The following is a 24,147-nucleotide window of genomic DNA, read 5'->3' as shown; positions in this document are numbered from 1 at the left end:
TACTGATTCTTAATGTTTCTGATCTGCTGATTTCAAATGTATAGATGGTTTTTCTCTCCATACTCTGGTTTTCATACAATTCAAACTTTCTCATTCCAGCAGTTCACAGTTAGATTAATTACTTACAAGTGAGGGATGACAAACATATGATGGCAAACTGTTCCCGGAGCATTAAACAAGACCTCCCTGAAGTGGTCAACAAATGGAAGAGCTTGGAATGAATCAGGGTCTGTCTCTAAACATGCAGCTGAAGTGTTAGCCTCCAGGGCACAAGAAAAATGAGTACTGAGTGATACCATAAAAGTGTCAAATTAGTAAAAGCAGGCTGCATGCATTTCCCCCCCCCCCCCCAGAGGGAAATATGATTGTCTATGGCTATAATGTCTCTGGTCCTCTCTATGAATTAGAGATTAGACTGAACAGTATCCTAGTGGTACTGGAAATTCCACAGCAATAAAAGAAGTGCTAACTATGAAAGTCTCATAGATGATGTGCTGTCAGCATTTCATCTCATAGGATGTAATATGAGTGCCAAATTCCATTTCCTATACAGTTACCTAGATAAATACCATGGCAACTTTGGGAGACATCAGTGATGAGCAAGGTGATTGGTTCCAGCAGGGCTTCAAGACTGTAGAAGAGCACCATCAAGGAAGATGAGACATAAATATGATGGCAGACTATGGCTGAAGTATTAAACATTGTCTTCCTGAAGCAGTTCACAAACAGGAAAGCTTGAAATGAATTCTTCCTCAACAGAACGTTTTAATTATAAATCACTTTTATCTAACTGCAACCTTCTCCATGATGGTATGTACTCAATTTGTACCACTAAATACATTCAAACAATGTTTCCATTTACACTACTGTCCATTAAAATTGCTACGCCACGAAGATGATGTGCTACAGATGCGAAATTTAACCGACAGGAAGAAGATGCTGTGATATGCAAATGATTACCTTTTCAGAGCATTCACACAAGGTTGGCACCGGTGGCGACACCTACAATGTGCTGACATGAGGAAAGTTTCCAACCGATTTCTCATACACAAACAGCAGTTGACCAGCAATGCCTGGTGAAACATTGTTGTGATGCCTCATGTAAGGAAGAGAAATGCGTACCATCGCATTTCCGACTTTGATAAAGGTCGGACTGTAGCCTGTCGCGATTGTGGTTTATCGTATCACGACATTGCTGCTCGCGTTGGTCGAGATCCAATGACTGTCAGCAGAATATGAAATCGGTGGGTTCAGGAGGGAATACGGAATGCCATTCTGAATCCCAACGGCCTCGTATTACTAGCAGTCGAGATGACAGGCATCTTATCCACATGGCTGTAACGCATCGTGCAGCCATGTCTCGATCCCTGAGTCAACAGATGGGGACGTTTGCAAGACAACAACCATCTGCACGAACAGTTCGATGATGTTTGCAGCAGCACGGACTATCAGCTCAGAGACCGTAGCTGTGGTTACCCTTGATGCTGCATCACAGACAGGAGTGCCTGCTATGGTGTACTCAACGACGAATCTGGGTGCACGAATGGCAAAACATCACCAGGTTCTGTTTACATCACCATGATGGTCGCATCTGTGTTTGGCGACATCGCAGTGAACGCAGATTGGAAGCGTGTATTTGTCATCACCATACTGGTGTATCACCTGGCATGATGATATGGGGTGCCATTAGTTACACATCTCGGTCACCTCTTGTTCGCATTGACGGCACTTTGAACAGTGGACGTTACATTTCAGGTGTGTTATGACCCGTGGCTCTACCCTTCATTCAATCCCTGCAAAACCCTACATTTCAGCAGGATAATGCACGAACTCATGTCTTGTATGGGCCTTTCTGGATACAGAAAATGTTTGACTGCTTCCCTGGCCAGCACATTCTTCAGATCTCTCACCAATTGAAAACGTCTGGTCAATGGTGGTCAAGCAACTGGCTCATCACAATACGCCAGTCACTACTCTTGATGAACTGTGGTATCATGTTGAAGCTGCATGGGCAGCTGTACCTGTACACACCATTCAAGCTCTTTTTGACTCAATGCCTAGGCGTATCAAGGCCATTATTACAGCCAGAGGTGGTTGTTCTGGGTACTGATTTCTCAGGATCTATGCACATAAATTGCGTGAAAATGTAATCACATGTCAGTTCTAGTATAATATATTTGTCCAATGAATACCCGTTTATCATCTGCAATTCTTCTTGATGTAAGAATTTTAATGGCCAGTAGTGTAATTTGTATTATACAACTAAGTTCAAGAGACTGAAATCAAGTCTTTATCCACCTATACTGTGATTTAATGATGGAAACATGAAATATAGACATCTGGTGAATGCAGGAAAACTGGAGCTTTCAGAAAAAACCCACAACTTTAGTTCTGAAATAAGCACCTTTAATTAGGTAAGAACAACTGCTGATAGCAATGCAACAAAAACATTATTTTACTTTTTGGAAACTCTGTACAACGTGTACCTATACATATCATTTGAATTAGCTTTGTATCCAATTTTGCACTTTGTATCTGTTTGTAGCTTGGTAAGATTTTGAAACAACAGATCTGCAACCAAGGGTTACAAGCATGCACAACACCTTGTGTCATAATTGCAGACATCACAATTTGCAAAAAACTGATTTTCTTTGTTACTTTATATGAAAAAGATGACATATCCTTAGCAAAATAATTTCTTTTTAAATGTTAGCAGTGTTGAATACTGTACCTGTGATGAGTGCCACTTTATTCTGCTGTGATAATGAACCTCCAATCACACCAACAACATGGGCACCCAGACTATGACCAACCAAGTGAGTTATTGACAAGTTCAGGCCATGTATCTCTACTAAACAATCCACAAATTTTGCCACAAACTGACCAACAATGACTAGATCCTCTCTTACTTGATCATATGCTGCATTGCTTGCAATAGGTGACCAGTCTATAGAAATAACATTATAATCACCTGCTGTCAAATACGCTGTAAAAGAACAAATAAGATTTGTTAATGGCTCAAGTTGGAATCAGTTTTTTTCTAGTACAGCAACTATATTTTCATCAGTTTTGTTTATTCTTTAACAATGTTCCACATATCAATCAAGAGCAAGAACTGCGAAGGTGATGGAATGAGTAAAGGTAACATTTACAAAACAGACACATCTCTTATAAATTTAAACTGTATCATTACACTTTATTAACAATCACTATACTTCTCTCAATACCATTTGTGTTTACCCCACCTAAATGTAACCAAGGAAAATGGCAGAAAAGACAAAACTCAGAAAGCAGCTACTGCTTCCTGCTTTATATTAAGTTACTGCTGTTTATCTTGTACAAGTAGCTAATTATGAGGGCGGTTCAGAAAGTAACCTCCGATTTGTCACAGTGCGGGTTGTGGGGGGAGTAGCGACGCCATCTGTGCGTTCACGCACTCAACAGGTCAGTCGGCATCAAGCCGTGGTCGAGTGAACGTCGTACCTGCGCTAGTTTAGTTTTTGTGGCAGTTTGAAATGTGTGCTGCAATAGAAAACCCCGCCAAATGTGAAGTGCGTGCTGTCATAAGGTTTTTTACAGCCAAAGGATATTCTGCAGCAGCTATTCATCGTGAGCTTTGTGCCGTGTACGGACCAAGAGTTATGAGTGAAGGAGTTGTCCGTGAATGGGTACGTTTATTTAAAAGTGGACGAGAAAACGTTCATGATGAAGAGAGGAGTGGTAGACCATCATTGGTGACTGACGAACTCGTTCAGACAGTTGATGCAAAAGTTCGTGAAAATCGACGTTTCTCAATGTCGGAGTTGTCTACTGGTTTTCCACAGATTTCTAAGACTCTCTTGTACGAGATAGTGACAGCAAGATTGGGTTACCGTTAAGTTCTGTGCACAATGGGTGCCCAAAATTCTTACCGACCACCACAAAACTCAAAGAATGGCCTCTGCATTAGACTTTCTGTCACGTTATGAGGACGAAGGAGAACCATTGTTAAACAGAATCGTGACCGGTGACGAAACCTGGATTAAGTACGTGAACCCTGAGACAAAAGAACAATCAAAGATGTGGGCACATTCAAATTCGCCTACCAAACCAAGGAAAGCCTCGCAAGATTTTTCTGCCAGAAAACTGATGGCAACGGTGTTTTGGGATGCCAAAGGGGTGTTGTTGGTTGAATTCATGGAACGTGGTACGACCATTAATCAAGATGTGTACTGTGAAACAATAAAAAAGTTACGACGGGCTATACAGAACAAACGCCGTGGTATGCTGACTTCCGGTATCGTTTTTTTGCACGATAACGCCCGTCCTCACTCTGCTCGCAGAACAATGGCCCTTCTTGAGTCCTTCAAGTGGGACGTTATCAACCATCCACCTTACAGCCCAGACCTGGCGCCAAGTGATTATCACCTCTTCATGCATTTGAAGAAATGGCTCGGGTCACAGCGGTTTGATGACGACGAAGAGCTCAAAGATGCGGTCACAGGCTGGCTCCAGGCACAAGCGGGTGATTTTTATGCAGAAGGAATTTCAAAGCTTGTGAAGAGATACGATAAGTGCCTCAATCGCTATGGAGACTATGTAGAAAAATAGTGCAAAGATGTAGTTGTAAGATGTATATATTAAAATATTTTTATTTAACTTGGTGTATTTTTTTAAATCTTTCTGAACGGCCCTCGAATTTATTTGAATACATGGGTATTTTTCAAGGAAAACATCTGTAACAATTGAATCTCATTTACAATGCTGAACAACTTGGAATATAGCTTTAAAATGAACATTGCTGCTTCCTATGCAGTTAACAGGAATTTACAAACTCTGAATTTACACAATAAGATAATTTGTAGAAGGACTGGTTAATGGTATTTTAAAATTTCCTTATGGGTTAGTAGATATTTCCACTTTCACACTATGTTACATAACAACTTGTTACATAACTCCTCTCTGGACCATTGACAAGGAAGCAAAATGTGCATGAAAATTATTTTATTGACTTGTATATTATGAGTATGCAAACCACTGTTTAGCTGCAATTGAGAAGTGAGTGTAGGAATTCAAGATCCTGAAAAAGTTTGTAAGATCTACAGTAATATACTTTACACAATATTGTTCCACTCAAGAATGAGTTCATCACACACACCTAAATTTTTTGAAGTTTTGACTCAGCAAGTTCAGAGTCAAGCAGGCAAATTTATACCCGGTGTGCTAATCAGTATGTAAACATGGAGTGTCGCTATACAAACTGTGAGCAAGGAAGCAAAACAGAAAACCATGCAGTACATCGTAACAGGACAGTGTGAAGTAACATTCTGTAGTTGTGAGCACAAGAGGGCCACTGCAACAGTCACATGCTGTTGAAAGACCTGAGCTCAAAAACCCTGAATAATTATTGAGCCACAGCAATGAGGCAAGGAATGTTGAAAAGTCCAATAACCAGAACAAATGTGCTCATCCAATTAGAGCCACCATGTCACAGGTGCAGGCTATGCTGCTTAAATAATTGGGCTTTTAGAGCTCACATTCACATTTATCCACGCCACCATTCTGTCCATGGCACAAGTACCAGAGAGAATAACGGTCTACTGAGTTGCAGTAAAGCCATGACAAGCTGATCGATGTGGTCTACAGCCACCTCAATGTATGCCAAAGCCATGGTCTGCCATTGCAGCCTATTTGGACATCACAGATAAGGAGAAGATACATATGCCACCAGACCTCCTCCTACAGAGGGTTGTTCATGGTGACTGTCCTACATGACAACCATCACCCTGGACTATGCTGTCAGCTACGCTCACCTAAAAGCATGAGGGGCCATCTACGAGAGCACTGAGGCATAGGCTGACTTGTGCTGTCAAAAATCTTGTAACAGACAGTGCCTATTTATCTTCCCCACTGACACCCACATATCTCCAAGCTAGCCAGTGTTCAGTGACCTGTGGCACTAGCACCATGACTCGCCAACGAGGTGGATCAGCAGTTCTCCTCAGTGTGCGCTGAGGTCCTCTCGCTGCATGATTCTATGCAGTATTTACAATAGAATGTCATTCCAGATATCCCTATCTATGTTACTAATGCCTCCTGGCAAAGCCTGGCGACTCCCACACCACAGCTTGATCTGCTCAGGCCACTACATTTGATATCACGAAGTGGTCACCAAATACTCTGCTACATTTGCAGCAGCAGTAGCAGTTACCTCAACTACTTGCTACCACATCTGCAGCCTTTGTACATTGTCTCAAAGTACTAGCACAATGTGATGCAGAAAGTGAATATTTTTTTATTGATAGTTTTTTGGTTTATGTGTGTATCTTGCTTGGCCATGGAAGGACGACATAGAGACATTCATCGTGACCTTAAAGTAATCCTTGTCAGGTCACAGGCACCTTCAGATTCATTGCAATCTAAGGGGGAATTGTAAACAGACATGTTTGACAGCAGTGGAATGTCATGGCATGAGTTGCTATGTACCAAGGGTGTGCCAGCCACATATAGTATTTGTATATGATTTAGACACCTGGCATAAGATTTTTTTTGAGTCCCATTGGGCAATGATGTGGAGAAAGGGTGTTTTTCTTATTATTTTTTTTATTGTATTCCAACCAGTTCCAGTCATAAACCATTTTCATGGTCTCATGCTGATCCTCTTCAGTTAGTTCATATTCAGGCAGATATCATACATGTAATGTTCAAAATAAACAATACTTTCAGCTTTGATGTGTAATGTTGGGTGCAGACTAATTTTTCAATGACCATGAACATGATTTATGACCCAAACCAGTTGAAATAAAATATAAAGTAAGTCGTCATTTGTGTGTTATGCATTTTATAAAATATTTAGAAGCTAATAACTGCCTTTACAACACGTTAAATTATGTTTTTTGTATTTTAATTACAGTTTCTCCATTCATGTTTGTTGTTGTAAATGGCAGTTTAGATTACACAAAACCACTCACATGTGTTGCTGTTATGTGCGAGACCGTTACCACTTTGGCAGAGAAAGTATAAGCATTGTTAAATGTGGATTCCCAGTGACAGTAGTATAAGGAAGAGTTAAGGTTGAAGCTTTATGAGTTATTGAGCAACAACTGCACTTTGGTACAAGGGGAGCTATGGCACACATCTTCTCAATCCATCAGCAGCTAGGTTAATAATGTCTTTCTGTCACAAAATGACCGAAGATCTATATCTACAGACTCCACAATCCACCATATGGGGTGTGGCAAGGGTACCCCACATTACTACTAGTCATTTCATTTGCTGTTCACCTCACAAATTGAACAAGGAAAAATGACTATCTATAAGCCTCCATACGAGCTCTAATTTCTCGTATCATATCTCTGTGGTATCCATGCACAATGTATATTGGAGGTAGTAGAATCATTCTGCAGTCACAGGGTTGCCATAAGTTTCCCCAAGTGAAATTCCCTGACATTTCCCTGATTTCTGGACAAGTTTTAGCATTTTTCCATGACAAATTTTGAGATCTCAAGGGTAAGTTAAGACATAAGTTGACAATCTGTCTTTGCAGCTAAAGTACAAGAAACAATAGTGTAAATGAGGAAATAGCTTTAAAAAAATTGCAAGCAGATGGTGTTTCTTAATGTGAGCAAAAATCTTAAGTACTAACATCAACATCTTTTGTATTGAACTGTTTTTAGATGGAGAAAGCAAGCCAAATGCTATATGTGTTTCATTAAGACCACTTTTATTTCAATAAAATGAAGCACAATTGGTGACAAAAATATGCATTTCCTTGGAGTCGCAAGAGAGATTTAAAATACCTTCACTGATTTCAGAAATAACCTCCGACACAAGTAGGCCTCTTGAAAGACATGCATAAGGTGGAGAAGAACCGTGTAAACCAATGCTGTAGGTGACTGCCAATAAACTGTTGATTTTGCAACGTTCATTATTACTGGTTATTATCCACAGTGTTATATCTATTATTTTACAGGTATAATATGATTTTTCAGAGCATACAAATCACCAATTAGTGACACAATTTTCTTCTTCTTATCATCCATACTTTCTAACATATAAAATGTACTAGAACAAATAAAATGTCTATAAAACACCAGGCTGCACAGCATACTTGTGGTGAGACAGTTGCAATTCCTGAAATCCATCATCAATGGCCCCTGGCCTGGTGAGGAGCACTGCAGTCCTGGATCCACGGATAAACCGTGAAAATCTGCTGCATTATGCCACACACAAACAGACCCAGCCTACAGGCAGATCGGAGAGACGAGATCTGACAGGCAGGGGCTGCACTTTAGTGGGAATCGAATGGCTTCAGATGGGCCAGCACGATCCATTACAAATACCCGCAGAAATGACCTCCAATTTTGCCTATCACAGAAATCCACTTGTGTGGCCAGCTGTTCATGAGCCACAGACAGCATGTTGATGAAATGAGACCACATGATCAATCTATGCAACAGATAACTTCTTCAAATACTCTGAGAATCAATAATGATGAGGATAGGTAGCAACTCATCACAAAGATGATTGCTGAGCCACAGACAGACATGTAGAAAAGACAATCGCAACCAATTTTCAGCCATAGCTTTTGTGAGAAAATGAGAGCACACACACATTCACAGAATCACTCAGACACAACTCAGCCACTGAGAAACAGACCCAAACAAACGACTGCTGACACCTCCCTGCCTCTTGTCGCCAGCTTCTAGGCTAGCAGCAAGAAGTGGTGGCAGCACTGACTGCAAGCTGAGGAGAGTGGTAGGAAGGGGAGAAGCAGTAGGAATGAGGGAATAGAGAAGTGCCGCATGTACTCAACTGCACCCAGTTAACAAATCATTTCATCTACTGAGACAAAAATGGGATTTTTTCAGGATTTTTTTTCTCAAATTTCCCTGATAATTCCCTAATTTCCCTGATGAGTTCGAAATTCCCTGATTTTCAGAACCTGTGGCAACCCTGAGTCAGTTTAAAATGCCGGCTCTGTAAATTTTGTCAATAGCATTCATCGAAAAGAATGTTGCCTTCCCTATTGGGATTCCCATTTGAGTTCCTGAAGCATGTCTCCGTAACAGTTGCACGTTGTTCGAACTTATCGGTAACCAGCCTGCTTCTGAACTACTTCAATACAATGATGTTAGGGCTACTACCACATTGTGTGGTTGGTCAGATGAGACTTCTCTTTGTGTGGTTAATTTTCAATGAACAGGTGTAGCTAAAGTATAAGTTTTCCCTCATGAATTCCTTAGTAAGGCACAAACGTTCCAACAGTTGGTCTACTGTTTGTTCTTCAGAGAAAAACTGAGTACTCTCATGTAATAACATAATGAATTGGTACAGGTCTTTTCAGATATAAACTGGAATATTAGTGTGCAGACATACAAACTGACACAAAATTCAGAAACCAATAGCGTCTTAATGCAGGGAGACAAAAATAGAGTTTTGGATGTTTTTTGTGTGGTATTGCCACCGAAATGTCATATGGAGTTAGGGTACAAAATACTGGTGACTTGGCCACACCTCTTCAAGTTGCTATGCAATGAAGAAAACTACTGTAAAATTTTCAAGTAAATCAGCAAAAGACAATCGAGAGAAGGCCATGCAGGGAACAAAGCATTACATGAAAATTTGGAAATGACAACAGACCAGTCCAAGCACGTAAAAACCAGTACTAAAAATGGTGGTATGGATAAATAAATGAGCAAACTAGCACAAAAGGTTGAAAGCAGATGACAGTCTGAACAAGACATATGACAACAAAGACTGACAAGGGGATTACATTAGAAGGAATGATGCCCTCAAGAGCTAAAGTGTCAACAAAAATAAGCAATTTTTGAAAATATAATATAAGTTGGATGGATAAAAAAATCTACTCACCAAGTGGCATTTGGAGCCAGTGGCAGAAAGGTTAAAGGAGAAGGAAGAGGAATGAAGGAAAAGGACTCGCAAGGTTTACAAAATGGGGAGACTTACGGAAAAGTTGCCTATAACCCAGAGTCAGGTGAGACTTATGAGACAGGCTGGGAGGCAAAGGAACTACTTTCCATCACATGTGATATCAAATGGAAATATCACTTTGCAACACAATCTCAAAACTGTTTCAGCAGAAAACTTGACATTTAACCTGGTTTTGACCACTTCAGACCATGATCGCAGTTTCATCCACCACCACTACCTCAGACTGAGCCCTTACAAGTGTTCCAAGAACTCCAAACATCCAGCATTGCTTCACACTCCTTTCTCAGTCCCTACAATATGACCTTATGCTACCTCCTGTGGAACTCTGGGTAAGTTCTTCGTTCCCTAAAAATTGATGACACCATCACCAACCTCCCCACTGGCAAGTGACCTACTACTGTGGTACTTGACTGATGCAATTATGTAAGTAAGGATCTATGCCAGCTTTCTGAGACTGTTATGTACAGAATTAAGGTCTCATCTCTGGAATACAAACTGATCTGCACTTCCTCCTTGAAAGCTAGGCCCCTCATAGTGACCAACAGCTCAATCCATTGATATCCTTACCCCACCCAAATCACACACTCCCGTCTTTTACCTTCTTCCTAAAATACACAAACCGAATCACCCTGGCTGTCCCATAATTACTGCCTTCAAAGCATCCACCGAACATACACTATATAATCAAAAGTATCCAGACACCTCCGAAAACATACTTTTTCATATTAAGTGCATTGTGCTGTGGCTTACTGCCAGGTACTCCATATCAGCAACCTCAGTAGTTATTAGACATCATCAGAGAGCAGTATGGGGTGCTCCCTGGAACACGCGGACTTCAAACGTGGTCAGGCAATTGGGTGTGACTTGTGTCATACATCTGTACACGAGATTTCCACACTCCTAAACATCCCTAGGTGCACTGTTTCTGACGTGATAGTGAAGTGGAAACATGAACAGATACATACAGCACAAAAGCATACAGGCCAACCTCGTCTGTTGACTGACAGAGACTGCCGATAGTTGAAGAGGGTCATAATGTGTAATAGGCAGACATCAATCCAGACCATCATACAGGAATTGCAAACTGCATCAGGATCCACTGCAATTACTATGACAGTTTGGTAGGAGGTGAGAAAACTTGGATTTCATGGTTGAGTGGCTGCCCATAAGCCACACATCACTCTGGTAAATGCCAATTGATGCCTCATTTGGTGTAAGGAGCATAAATATTGGATGTCTGAACAGTGGAGAAACGTGTGGAGTGACGAATCATGGTACACAATGTGGCGATCTGCTGGCATGGTGTGGGTATGGCGAATGCCCAATGAACGTCATCTGCCAGTGTGTGTAGTGCCAACAGTAAAATTCGGAGGCGGTGGTGTTATGGTGTGGTCGTGTTTTTCATGGAGGGGCTTGCACCCCTTATTGTTTTGTGTGGCACTGTCACAGCACAGGCCTACATTGATGTTTTAAGCATCTGCTTGCTTCCCACTGCTGAAGAGCAATTCGGGGATGGTGATCGCATCTTTCAACACAATTGAGCACCAGTTCATAATGCATGGCCTGTGATGGAGTGGTTACATGGTAATAACATCCCTGTAATGGACTGGCCTGCACAGAGTCCTGACCTGAACACTATAGAACACCTTTAGGATGTTTTGGAACACCGACTTCATGCCAGGACTCACAGACTGACATCAATACCTCTCCTCGGTGCAGCACTCCGTGAAGAATGGGCTGCCATTCCCCAAGAAACCTTCCAGCACATGACTGAACGTATGCCAGCAAGAGTGGTAGCTGTCATCAAGGCTTAGGGTGGGCCAACGTCATATTGAATTCCAGCATCTGTGATGGAGGGCGCCACGAACTTGTAAGTCATTTTCAGCCAGGTGTCTGGATATTTTTGATCACATAGCGTATATCTGCCTTAGCTGATCAACACCTGCAACCCATAGTACAAATACTCCTTTCCTATATTTAAGGCACCAACCAATTCCTAGATCATCTGAAATTTGTGCCCATCTCCCTCTCACCCCACACCTAGTTGTCACCATTGATGCGACCTCCATCTATACCAACAACCCCCATGTACTTGGTCTGCCTGCTGCTGAACATTATCCCAACCACTTGATTCCTTCTGGCTCACCTTAATCAACTTCATGCTTATAAACTGCAGGGAATAACTTAGCCACAAACAAGTTAACTGCAAAGAAACCGTTGGTAACAGAAGAAATACTTCAGCTGATCGATGAAAGAAGGAAGTACAAAAATGTTCCAGGAAATTCAGGAATATAGAATTAAATGTCAATTAAGAATGACATAAATAGGAAGTGCAGGGAAGCTAAGGTGAAATAGCTACATAAAAATGTGAAAAAATCAAGAAAGAAATGACTCATAATTTAGAAAAGTCAAAATAACCTTCAGTGAAATTAAAAGCAAGCACTATAACATTAAGATTTCAGTGGTAATTCCACTGCTAAATATAGAGGGGAGAGTGGGTAGGCAGAAAGTGTACACTGAGGGCCTGTATGAAGGTGAGGACTCATCTGATGACTTGATAGAAGAAAAAATGGGAATTGATAAGGAAAAGGATAGGGGATCCAATCTTAGAATTAGAGTTCAGAAAGGCTTTGGATGACTTAAAATCAAGAAAAATAAATAGGGATAGAGAGCATTCCATTAGAATTTCTAAAAACATTGAGGGAAGTGGCAACAAAATTAATGTCACACAGTTCTCAAGATTGCAAGAGCTGACAAGTGAGAGAATAATCACACAATCAGCTTAGCAGCTCATGCACCCAAGTTATGCACAGGTGGGTGGAAAAGAAAATTGAGGATCAGTTAGACGACAGTCAGTTTGGCTTTGGAGAAGCAGTTCTGATGTTGCAGTTGATAATGGAAGCAAGGCTGAAGAAAAATCAAGACATGTTCATTGAACCTGACAACCTGGAAAAAGTATCTGACAATGTAAAATGGCGCAAGCTGTTGGAAAGCTTGACAAAAACAGGGTAAGCTATTGAGAAAGATGGGTAATATACAATATCTACAAGGACGTAGAGTAACCAAGAGCAGACAAATAGAGTGGAAGACCAAGAATGAAGTGTGTGGATGAAAAAGGGATAAGACCGGGATGCAGTCTTTTGCCTCTGCTGTTCAATCTATACATCAAAGAAGCAATGAAGAAATAAAAGAAATGTTCATGAGTGGGGCTAAAATTCAAGGTGACAGGATACTGACGTTAAAATTTACTGATGATATTGCCATCCTCAGTTGAAGTGAAGAAAAATTACAGGATCGAATGAATGGCATAACAGTCTCATGAGTACAGAATACAGATTGAGAGTAAATGAAGAAACATGAAAATAATGAGAAGTAACAGATATGAGAGACTTAACATTAGAATTGGTGATTGCAAAGAAGGTGAAGTGAAGGAATTCTGCTACCTCGGCAGCAAAATAACCCATGACAGATGGAACAAGGATGACATACAAAGCATACTAACATTGGAAAAATGTGCATTCATGGCCAATACAAATCAACTAGTGTCAAACATAGGTTTTAATATGATGAATAAATTTCTGAGAATGTACATTTTGAGCAAAGCATTGTACGGCAGTGAGACACTACTGTGGGAAAACCGAACAGAAGAGAGTTGAAGCATTTGAGATGTGGTGTGACAGGTTGAAAATTAGGTGGACTGATAAGGTAAGGAATGTAGAGTTTCTCTGCAGAATTGATGAGGAAAGGAATATATGGAAAACATTGACAAGAAGAAGGGACAAGATGGTATAGGACATCTGTTAATATATCAGGGAATATTTCCAAGAAGGAACTGCAGAGAGTAAAAACTGTAGAGGAGATGACAGAGACTGGGATACATCCAGCAAATAACTGAGGATGTAGGCTGAAAGTGCTGCTCTGAGATGAAAAGGCTGGCACAGGAGAGGAATTTGTGGCAGGCTACATCAAACCAGTCAGAAGACTGATGACTCAAAATAAAAAAGAAAATTTAAAAAATAAAGAAAATGCCAAACTGATCGTCATCTAATAGATCTTCAATTTTCTTCTCCGTTCTTCTGTATATCATTCTTGTCAGCAACTTGATGCATGAGCTGATAAGCTAACTGTGCGATAATTCTCACACTTGTCAGCTCTTGCAGTCTTCAGGATTCCCTTCAAAACACAATTACAGGTCTTAGTATAATTCTGGATGAGCATCTGTACTTGGAACATCAAGCAATTAGAGCAGGCAAATATTAACGGTCACACATTAAATGAGAGACTGCATGCACAATGCCTTGGGATTCAAATGGATAACAAGATTAAAAAAAAAAAGACAAACTGACCAAGAAACACAGTTCAGCATGTTTTTCTCTTAGAAGTATCTCCCATTGAGTTGAGATAAAGACAGGGATGTTGGTGATGATGCCTTTTTTCACATCATGTTGTGTTGTGGAATTGTCTCCTGGGACAGTGAAAGTAAATAAAGTAAGCTCATCAGAAAAAATAGCACTACCTCCCTCCCCCCTCCCCAACAAAAAAGAAAACTTACAAACAACTACTTTACCTCTGATGTGCAGACAACAAACAGGTAAAGGGAATGATCATGGGAACCAGGATGGCTCCTTCCTATGCCAACTATTTCCTGGAACCCAGAAGCCTTCAGCCTCTGGTCTGATTTTGATACATTGATGACATCTTTGCTGAATGAACTCTTGTTGAGGTTGACCTTTTAAATATTTTGAAATCTCTAAACATATTCTACAAATCAAATTTCCCATGGTCCTATTCTGAATCCCATGTGACTTTCTTTGATGTTGACCTCATTCTCACTGTTGGTCAGCTACACTCTTCTGTTCACATTAAACTTACTAAGAAACAACAGTACTTACATTTTAATAGTTGCCACCCTTTCTACATCAAATGTTACCTCCCATACAGCCTTGGTGTTTGAGGCAAACATATTTGTTCAGATGCAGACTCTTTCCAGCAGTATGCCACCATTCTCACCTCAGCCTTCACTGGACATAATTATCCCACCAGTCTAGTTCAAAAGTAGGTTTCCCAGGCCACCACATCCGATCCTGGTGCTGCTGATCTCTCCAAAACACAACTCAGAAATACAGGAATACATGCCTTGTCACTCAGTACTACCCCAGTCTTCAATGTTGTGATCAGCAGCTCAATCCTGGTCAGAACCTATGCTCCCTCTGTGCTCGTTTCTCTACCCTATGGCTCTTATCCCTGTGATTATTGCCACTGTAAGATTTGTCCCATCCACCTTCCTGCCAACATCTATATCAGCTCTCTAATTGGCAAAATCCAAGGAAAACTTAGGGCAAATTTTTTGTGGAAGGGAGGAGTGTTGCATCCCAGAATGAATACAGTGTCCATGCATAATTTTTTTCAAGTTTCTACTTGACAAGCTCAGAGACAAGAATGCCAGCATGAACCTGGTGTGCCAATCAATATGTCAACACGGTACACCACCAATGTAGCAGAAGGCAAGGCACCAGTCAAGCAATGCCACAAAACCTGTGAGTGTGGTAGCAAAAGAGCAAAAACAAAATACATCATTACAGGTCAGTATGAAGTAACGCTCTCAAACTCCAGGCATCAGAGCGCCACTGCAATAGTCAAATATTGCTGAATGGCCCAAACTCAATAACCCAGAATAATTATTGAGCCATCAAAACAAGGCCAGTAATGCTGACAAGTTCAATCAACCAGAGAAACTGGGTTCACCTGCCTAGAGCCACAGTATCACAGGTGTATGCTACACTGCTTAAATAGCAGGGCTTGTGGACCTCACATTCACGTTCAGTCATGTCACCATTCTGTGTCTCCAGTACAAGAGGGAATGACAGTCTATTGCTGAGTCTGACACCCAGACACAGTCATCCCAATGTGAGCCAAAGCCGTGGTCTGTTGTTGCTCACTGCTTGGACACAGCACATGAGGAGACAAAAGATAGTCACATAAATTTTCAAACAACTTACGGGTATTCATCCAGGTAATATTTTCAGTGACCGCTAATATTTTGGTGGGGTTAAGACAGTTGCCTTGAAAATGGCAGGGTGTATTCTCACCAAAATATCGGTGGTCGCTGAAAATATTACCTGGATGAATACCAGTAAGTTGTTTGAAAATTGTATACGCCAGGAGAAACTCAGGTAGTCACATAAAGATTCATTTTATACAACAAATTCTCCAAGACAATGCAGTGATACTTTAGTATTACGTAACAGGGGGCATGGCAGCGGATGTATTGATGGAACCCTTTCCTGCACCAAAGTGTGAGAAGCGGGTTGGCATATCTAGATTTTTAATCTAAAATCCTAAACTTATGACTTTGTTCTTAATTTATATCACTGGTATAAAAACTGAGGGGAACATTGTACTTTCTTTGGTATTTGCAAATATTCCTATGCTCAAGTAGTTCTGGCTTTCGTTTACCGTGTGAGGATTTACTCTATTCTGTTCAACCTTGAACACAGTAAATACACTGCCTACCAAAAAAATGTAGCACCAAGAAGACATGGTCAGATGTCAATCTAATTTCATACACATAAGCACCTTCAATAAGAATGTAAGAGATTAGATTTGTAATTCCCTGTGACAAGTACAATAACCACTTGAAGTCTTTAACTTTGTTCTTGTTTAGTGTTTTTACTAGGCCTGATAAGGCATACAATGGGCACAAACTGCATCAAATGTCGAGTGATCAGTATGAAGGACATGGAGACACTGTGTGGGGAACCATTGGGTATGACTACAGGTTATGGCTGATAGTGATTCAGGGAACTCAAAAGGCACAATAGCATGGCACAGATATCATGCAATCTCATGTACTACTGCTCACGTGTTAGTACCATGGCATCATTTTTCATCAGGGCAATGCTCATCCACACACTATGCGCATTTCTATGAATTGTCTGTGTGATGTTGAGTTGCTCTTGTGGCCAGACAGATCGCCAAATCCGTGATCGATGTAATGTGTGAGACCAGCTCACAAGTCAACTCCAGCCCAGTGCATCTGGGATATCAAGGACCACCAGTTACAACAGTTGTGGGCCCATTTGCTGTGGGAGGGGTTACGACGACTGCATGACAAAAATAGTACATGCATCCAGGCCAGGGCTGGTACAATGTAATATGGATAATTTGGCTTGTACATCCAAGTTATTTGCAAATTTTACTCAGGATTGCAATCACTGAAATAATGCCACATACCCTCTCAAACCATGTAGCTTCATTTCATTTCCTTCTACACTTCTGGGTGTTTCACTTTTTTCATCATGCAATGTATATACATGGCAAGTGAAACAAGGTTTTTGGCAAATAGTAGTACACGGAGGGACACACAATTTTATTACTTGGTTAATACTTTTATCTCTTGTAATAACTAAAACACTGAATCAATTTTTTTTTTTATTTTATAGAATAATATAGTTCTTTGTAATCAAATTCAGAAGGTCTTGAAAAGATGAGCACTCTTTTATAAATCTAGTTAATGTTGGCACTGAAACCTCATAAAATGTTTGAGAAATGTGCTACAACTGAAAAGGTAGGATGGCTGCAAGTGGCTATTGAGATCTCTCATGACAGGTGACCATCACTGTATCTAGCATTTTGATTGTTTACTTTTTCCCACAAATGTTGTTCACTTTGACATGAGTCACAAATGTTGTTCACTTTGACATGAGTATGAACACACATTTGAAATTGTTTCAATAAGTTTTCTGTGATATGCTAGAAGATAGTTCCACTTACAAAAATTGTGTCTGTCCCCGTATTTATGTCATATACACTGAGGTGACAAAAGTCATGGGACAGTGATGTACACATATACAGATGGTGGCAGGAGCACATATACAGATGGTGGCAGTATTGCATACATGAGGTATACAATATACAAGGGCAATGCATTGGTGAAGCTGTCATTTGTACTCAGGCAATACAGATGAAATGGTTTCCGAAGTGGTTAGGCCGCACAATGAGAACTGACATACTTTGAAAGTGAAATTGTAGTTGCAGCTACACACATGGGACATTCCATTTCAGAAATCATTCCAAGATCCACAATGCCAAAAGTGTGTCGAGAACACCAAATTTCAAAGATTATCTCTCACCATGGAACCATACTGTGGCTGATGGCCTCCAATCAACAACCGAAAGAGGTGGTGCTTGCTTGAGCTGTCAGTGCTGACAGACAAGCACCTCTGCATGAAATAACCACTGAAATCAATGCAGGATGTACAATGAATGTATCCATTAGGACAGTATGATGACATTTGGCATTAATGGGCTATGGCAGCAGATGACTAAGTTCCTTTCCTAACAGCACGACACCACCTGCAGCACTTCTCTTGTGCTTATCACCATATCGGTTGGACCTTACATGACTGAAAAACCGTAACCTAGTCAGATGAGTTCAACTTCAGTTTGTCAGAGCTGATGGTAGGGTTCAAGTGTGGCACAGACCCCACAAAGCCACAGACCCTACTTGTCAACAAGACACTGTGCAAGGTGGTGCTGGCTACATAATAGTATGGGCTGTGGAAGTGGTATGTTTGGCTACATGGAGACCATTTGCAACCATTCATGGACTTCATGTTCCCAAACAATAATGCAACTGTCACTGGGGCACAACTAATAGCAGTTGGTTTGAAGAACATTCTGGACAAGTGAATTACTTGGCCACCCTGATTGCCCTACATGAGGTGTTAATGTCATGTAATTATGCAATAATTTTTTCTGCTCCTGTTATACTAGCCTGTGTATTATTTTGGACTTATGTTTTGTTATCAAATCAAATTGTATTTTTATCTGCATTGTGTCTCACAAAGTTCGATTTTAGCTTATATCCTGAAATTGGAAAAAAATGATGCACTCCATAGAGATTAAGTGACTGATTACATGTTCTTTTACTTTTTATACTTTCTGATGACACAATCACATTATAATTTCCTCAATGCCATCTTTTAAGCCCACTGTTTCAAACGACTAAATATTTTGATGTTTCCACCATTCTATTTATTCAAGACTGTTTATGACTGCTTTACAAGATCCCACAAAAATACAGATCAGTGAAACTGTTTCTCCTCATAACACAAGGAACAGATGCAATGCATTTCAAATTTTTGAAAAAGTACCTAAATACATTAAGGTAAAGTTAATACAAGCATTACTAAACATCAAAACTGAGAATATGTTCCCTGCATCTCTAAAAAGGTTTTTGAAAGGAGAAGTACTCTACAGTGTGTCTGAATACAGAAGCAGATAGTGAGGAGAAGTTCATGCCATGAATGATGAACACAATGTACATTATTAAGATAGACTAGAATTACAAATTAGTGCAAGGAACTAAACTAGAATTAAAGCTACTCGTGTACAATACGAGGTGCGGCTAGAAAAAAACCGGACTGATGCTGGAAAAAACATTTATTTACAATTATTTACAATTTCATGTTATCTCCTTCAATGTACTCTCCTCCTCGGTCTCTACACCGCTCCATACGAATTTTCCACTGTTCATAGCAATGCTGCAGATCATTTTCGGTAAGTCCATACATTACTTCCGTCGCTTTTTCTTTTACTGCTTCAACAGTCTCAAATCTAGTTCCTTTCAAAGCTGACTTGACTTTAGGGAAAAGAAAAAAGTCACAGGGGGCCAAATCAGGTGAGTAGGGTGGATGATCTAAGATGGGAATGTTGTTTTTTGCCAAAAACGTCTTCACTGACAACGCACTGTGAGCTGGGGCATTGCCTTGGTGAAGGATCCATGACTTTTTCTCCACAAATCGTTCCGTTTTCTCCGTACTCGCTCACGTAGGGTAGCCAGGACGCTAATGTAGTAATGCTGATTCACTGTTTGTCCCTCTGGTATCCAATCAATGTGCACAATCCCTTTGACGTCAAAAGAAAACAATCATCATTGCCTTGAATTTCGATTTTGACATTCGTGCTTTTTTTTGTCGTGGAGAACCAGGAGTTTTCCAATGCATCGATTGGCGTTTAGTTTCGGGATCGTAAGTAAAAAACCACGATTCATCGCAAGTAATAACATTTTGTAAGAAGGTGGGATCACTTTCAATGTTTTCCAGGATGTCAGAACAAATCATTCTTCGGCGTTCCTTCTGTTCAATTGTGAGACACTTTGGAACCATTTTTGAACACACTTCGTTCATGTTGAAACTTTCATGAAGAATCTGCCTAACACTTTCCTTGTCAACTCCTGTTAACTCAGACACTGCTCTGATTGTTAAACGGCGATCTTGTCGAACAAGTTTACCGATTTTTTCAATGTTTGCATCAGTTTTTGCTGACAATGGTCTGCCAGTGCGAGTGTCATCACTGGTGTCTTCGCGGCCATCTTTAAATCGTTTAAACCACTCAAACACTTGTGTTCGTGATAAACAATCATCGCCATACACTTGTTGTAACATTACAATCGTTTCACTTGCAGATTTTCCTAGTTTGAAACAAAATTTGATGTTAACACGCTGTTCTTTCTGTACACTCAACATTTTCCGACGCACAGACAAAACGTCAACTACTTAAAACAGACGCCACGGGCAGACTGAGTGCAGGAGGCAGATGAAACTCGAGCAGTAGGTGGAGCGAGAGTCACGTGACAGGCCACGCGACTTTCAGCCTTATTGCATTCGTTTTATTGTTTCACCAGTACTAGTCCGGTTTTTTTCTAGCCACACCTCGTATAAGATTCACAAAAATGTATTTTTAACTCTGGTGTTAATCATTTAGCATTAAGTACATACTGTGCAAGCTGATGTATGTTATTAATGTGTAGCCTATTATATGTGTATTGTCTAGATGTAAGCAAAATGACATGTCCTATATTACAAGTACATACACGTACAAAAGGTAACTTATGGAACCAATAAAAAATCACAATCACAGTCTTCAGACTGAAGGCACATGCTGCAAGTAGTTTCTGTTGTTTTGTCAATAACACCTGACAATGCAATGAAAACCACTTGTGACAGGTGCCTTTAGTTTGGAGATGATCACTGGTTGGTCGAAAGTAGCTACTGAAAGATGGCATTGTGAAATGGTCAAATGACTATCGTAAATGATACAAAATATTGAAGAAAGTATTCAAATATGCCTCAATAATTTTTATTGCAGTGCATACTCTTTATTACATCAAACTGTGTGTTTCTTTGATGACATCCATATGGTACTGCATTGTATCTGAATGAATTAATGATATGAAGTGAAAGACAGCATAAATATTTAAATCCAGTTGCAGTGCAATACTTGTCTTAGCAGAATAGAAAAGAATTGATTTCTATTATGTTAAGTGGCAACTATATATCATTATTGGAGCTCCTTACCATTCTTTATGTGGTCCAGATCACTACTTTTACTCATCCAACCGTGAGCGAGCATCACAGTAGGCCATTTGGAGTCAAAGCCTCCAATGTTATCACAGTCAATGACACTTGTATCATTATTCCTAGAAAGAAATGTTGTATTGGTGTGACAAATTCATTTTTATTGCCATATCAAAAAAGTTACAGCTGCTATGAACATTTCAGATTTGGACACCCAAAGGCAGCCAATAATCATTTGCTAATGTGTTACAGCACACTGTAAATATCACACTTAAATCATACCATTTCTCTTCAAATGTATATTGGTATACACATAAAATGGACAAATGCAGTCTTTGTAGCACTCTCTCCATATAACTAGAAACCAATGGTGAGTGCTGAAATTATGGTCAGACATGCTATGATCAACTCAGGCAGGGGATACAGCTGTCCGTTTCTGACTGTGCATACCTTGATGTGACGTCATCCCTCCTGGCACTACGGGTGCTTCATTGCTCACATCACCTGGTCAGTATTTTTACTTGAAAGTGCATGTAAAGTAATGTGTAAGCAATGTAGCAAATTCTGTAGATGATGTGTTAAATAGACACTTTCCCAGTAGAACTTCAGATGAGAAAGTGAGAGTTAAAAAGTGTGGCTAACCTACTCAAATTTAAACATAACATGGGGAAGACATGAGACAGGGGTCCAATCTGGCTCACACTCTTGGGACAGGCTCATTGATTTGGCTCAAACTCTGTGAGTAGAAGCAAGTAAATGCCTCATTCAAGTGCCTAAAATATTTTGTATGAGTGGGCCATAGGAAAAGGTAAAATGCTCTCTAACTCATTGGTATTGAATTGGTTCAGTTCCTGCTGTTACCATCTTCTTCTTCTTTTCTTTTCTCCCCCCCCTTCCTCCCCCCCCCACCCCCACCCCCCACACACACACAATGTTAAACTACTAATTACAAAATTTACATACACGTAAACAGTTCAACTTACACTTGTAAACTTAATACATTCAATTTAGTTATGATTACTACTCTTGTACATCAAAAGGTTATAAGAGGTAGTAAAAAAAGTGAGTACATGAGCAAATTTATTATGAAAGTGTATGAAAAGAGATGGAGCTGGGTGTGATGTTCCCAATGCGTTTATTTTTGTAATACTGTAGCACACTGGTAAAATTTTACATGTGCTATCATTGTGAATATCCAGTTTTATGTTACAGGCACCTAAAAAGCACTGGAAAGCATTAGAGAAAGGATTTTATTAGTAGCCTGTTAAAATGCGACCCAAGTTGTGAGAGTAGTGTGAGTAGTGCAGTGTGATGCAGGTCCCGTGGTCTCAATCCATAGGATTTGTAAAAATAATTCATATACAGTTTCATACAAAACAGAGCCAAACAGCCTGTCAGCAAGTTCGTTGCCAGGGATTCCAATGCGTCCTGGGGTCCACACAAACACCACGGAATGGCAGGACTGTTCCAGGGCATATATGGACTCCTGAATGGACGCTACCAGAGGATGGCGAGAGTAGCACTGGTCGATAGCTTGTAGGCTGCTCAATGAGTCAGTACACAGGAGAAATGATTCACCAGGGCATGAGCGGATGTACTCAAGAGCACGAGATATGGCCGCCAGCTCTGCAGTGAAAACATTGCAGCCAACTGGCAAGGAGTGCTGCTCAATATGTCCTCCATGAACATATGCGAAGCCTACATGACCATCAGCCATTGAGCCGTCAGTGTAAACAACTTCAGAGCCCCAGAACATGTCAAGAATCAAGAGGAAGTGACACCATGGAGGCGTACATGAATGGACCACAAGTAAAGGTGGTAAAGGCAAGGACTCCAGTTCAGAGAGAAGGGACCACACATGAACCACAATCGTTAGCCCCGATCTCGGCCGCCGATGTGGGAGAGGGACTGCTGTGGGCAGGAAAAGGAGACAGTAATTCGGATGCTCAGGGGAACTATGAATGTGTGCTGGGTAACTGGCGAGCAGTTGTGCATGGCTGATCTGCAGTGGAGGGACACCAGGCTCCACCAGTACGCAGGTCACCGGACTCGTTCTAAAAGCTCCTGTCGTTAATCAAACCCCACAGTGGGGCACAGGGTCAAATTAATGCAAAGCTGAAGGAGCTGCTGAACCATAAACCACACTCCAATAGTCAGTTCAAGGGCTCTTTAGAGCTACAGCAGCATACAGCGATCTGCACCCCAATTGGTGTTGCTCAGGCAGCGGAGGGCATTGAGGTGCTGCCAGCACTTCTGCTTAAGCTGATGAAGATGGGGGAGCCAAATCAACTGAGCATCGAAAACCCATCCTAGGAATTGATATGTCTCACTACAGCAAGTGGATCGTCATTAAGGTAAAGTTCGGGTTCCGGATGAACAGTACGACGCCGACAGAAGTACATGACACATGACTTTGCAGTTGAAAACTGGAAGCCATGGGCTAGAGCCCATGACTGCACCTTGTGGATGGCTCCCTGGAGGTGCCGCTCAGCAACAACAGTACTGGAGCAGCAGTATGAAATGCAGAAGTCATCTGCATACAGAGAGGGTGAGACAGAGGGCCCGACAGCTGCTGCTAGACCATTAATAGCCACTAAAAATACAGAGACACTCAGTTCAGATCCCTGCAGGACTCCATTCTCCTGGGTATGGATGAAACTACGGGAGTAACCAACTTGGACAAGGAAAGTACCGAGCAACAGGAAGTTTTGGATAAAAATCGGGAGTGGTCCCCGGAGACCCCACCCATACGATGTAGCAAGGATACAATGTCGCCAAGTCATGTCATATGCTTTACGAAAGTCAAAAAAGATGGCAGTCAGGTGCTGCCATCTAGAAAAGGCTGTTCAGATGG

General features: G+C 40.8%; 1 protein-coding gene across 1 annotated transcript in view; it reads right to left on the bottom strand.

Annotated features, from left to right (window-relative positions):
• The window catches only part of LOC126251960 (phospholipase A1-like), an 84,796-nt gene that overhangs the window by 33,074 nt on the left and 27,575 nt on the right, over positions 1–24,147 (bottom strand). The window contains exons 3-4 of the mRNA XM_049952723.1: positions 21,294–21,415; positions 2,732–2,986 (exon numbers count right to left, since the gene is read on the bottom strand). Coding sequence (XP_049808680.1) covers positions 2,732–2,986; positions 21,294–21,415 — 377 coding nt within the window. The remainder of the gene's footprint in view (positions 1–2,731; positions 2,987–21,293; positions 21,416–24,147) is intronic.

This window comes from Schistocerca nitens, chromosome 4, assembly GCF_023898315.1.
Source record: "Schistocerca nitens isolate TAMUIC-IGC-003100 chromosome 4, iqSchNite1.1, whole genome shotgun sequence".
In the NCBI taxonomy this organism is placed as follows: domain Eukaryota; kingdom Metazoa; phylum Arthropoda; class Insecta; order Orthoptera; family Acrididae; genus Schistocerca; species Schistocerca nitens.
Note: the sequence above shows the minus strand (reverse complement) of the source record. Positions and strands in the feature narration are given on the sequence as shown.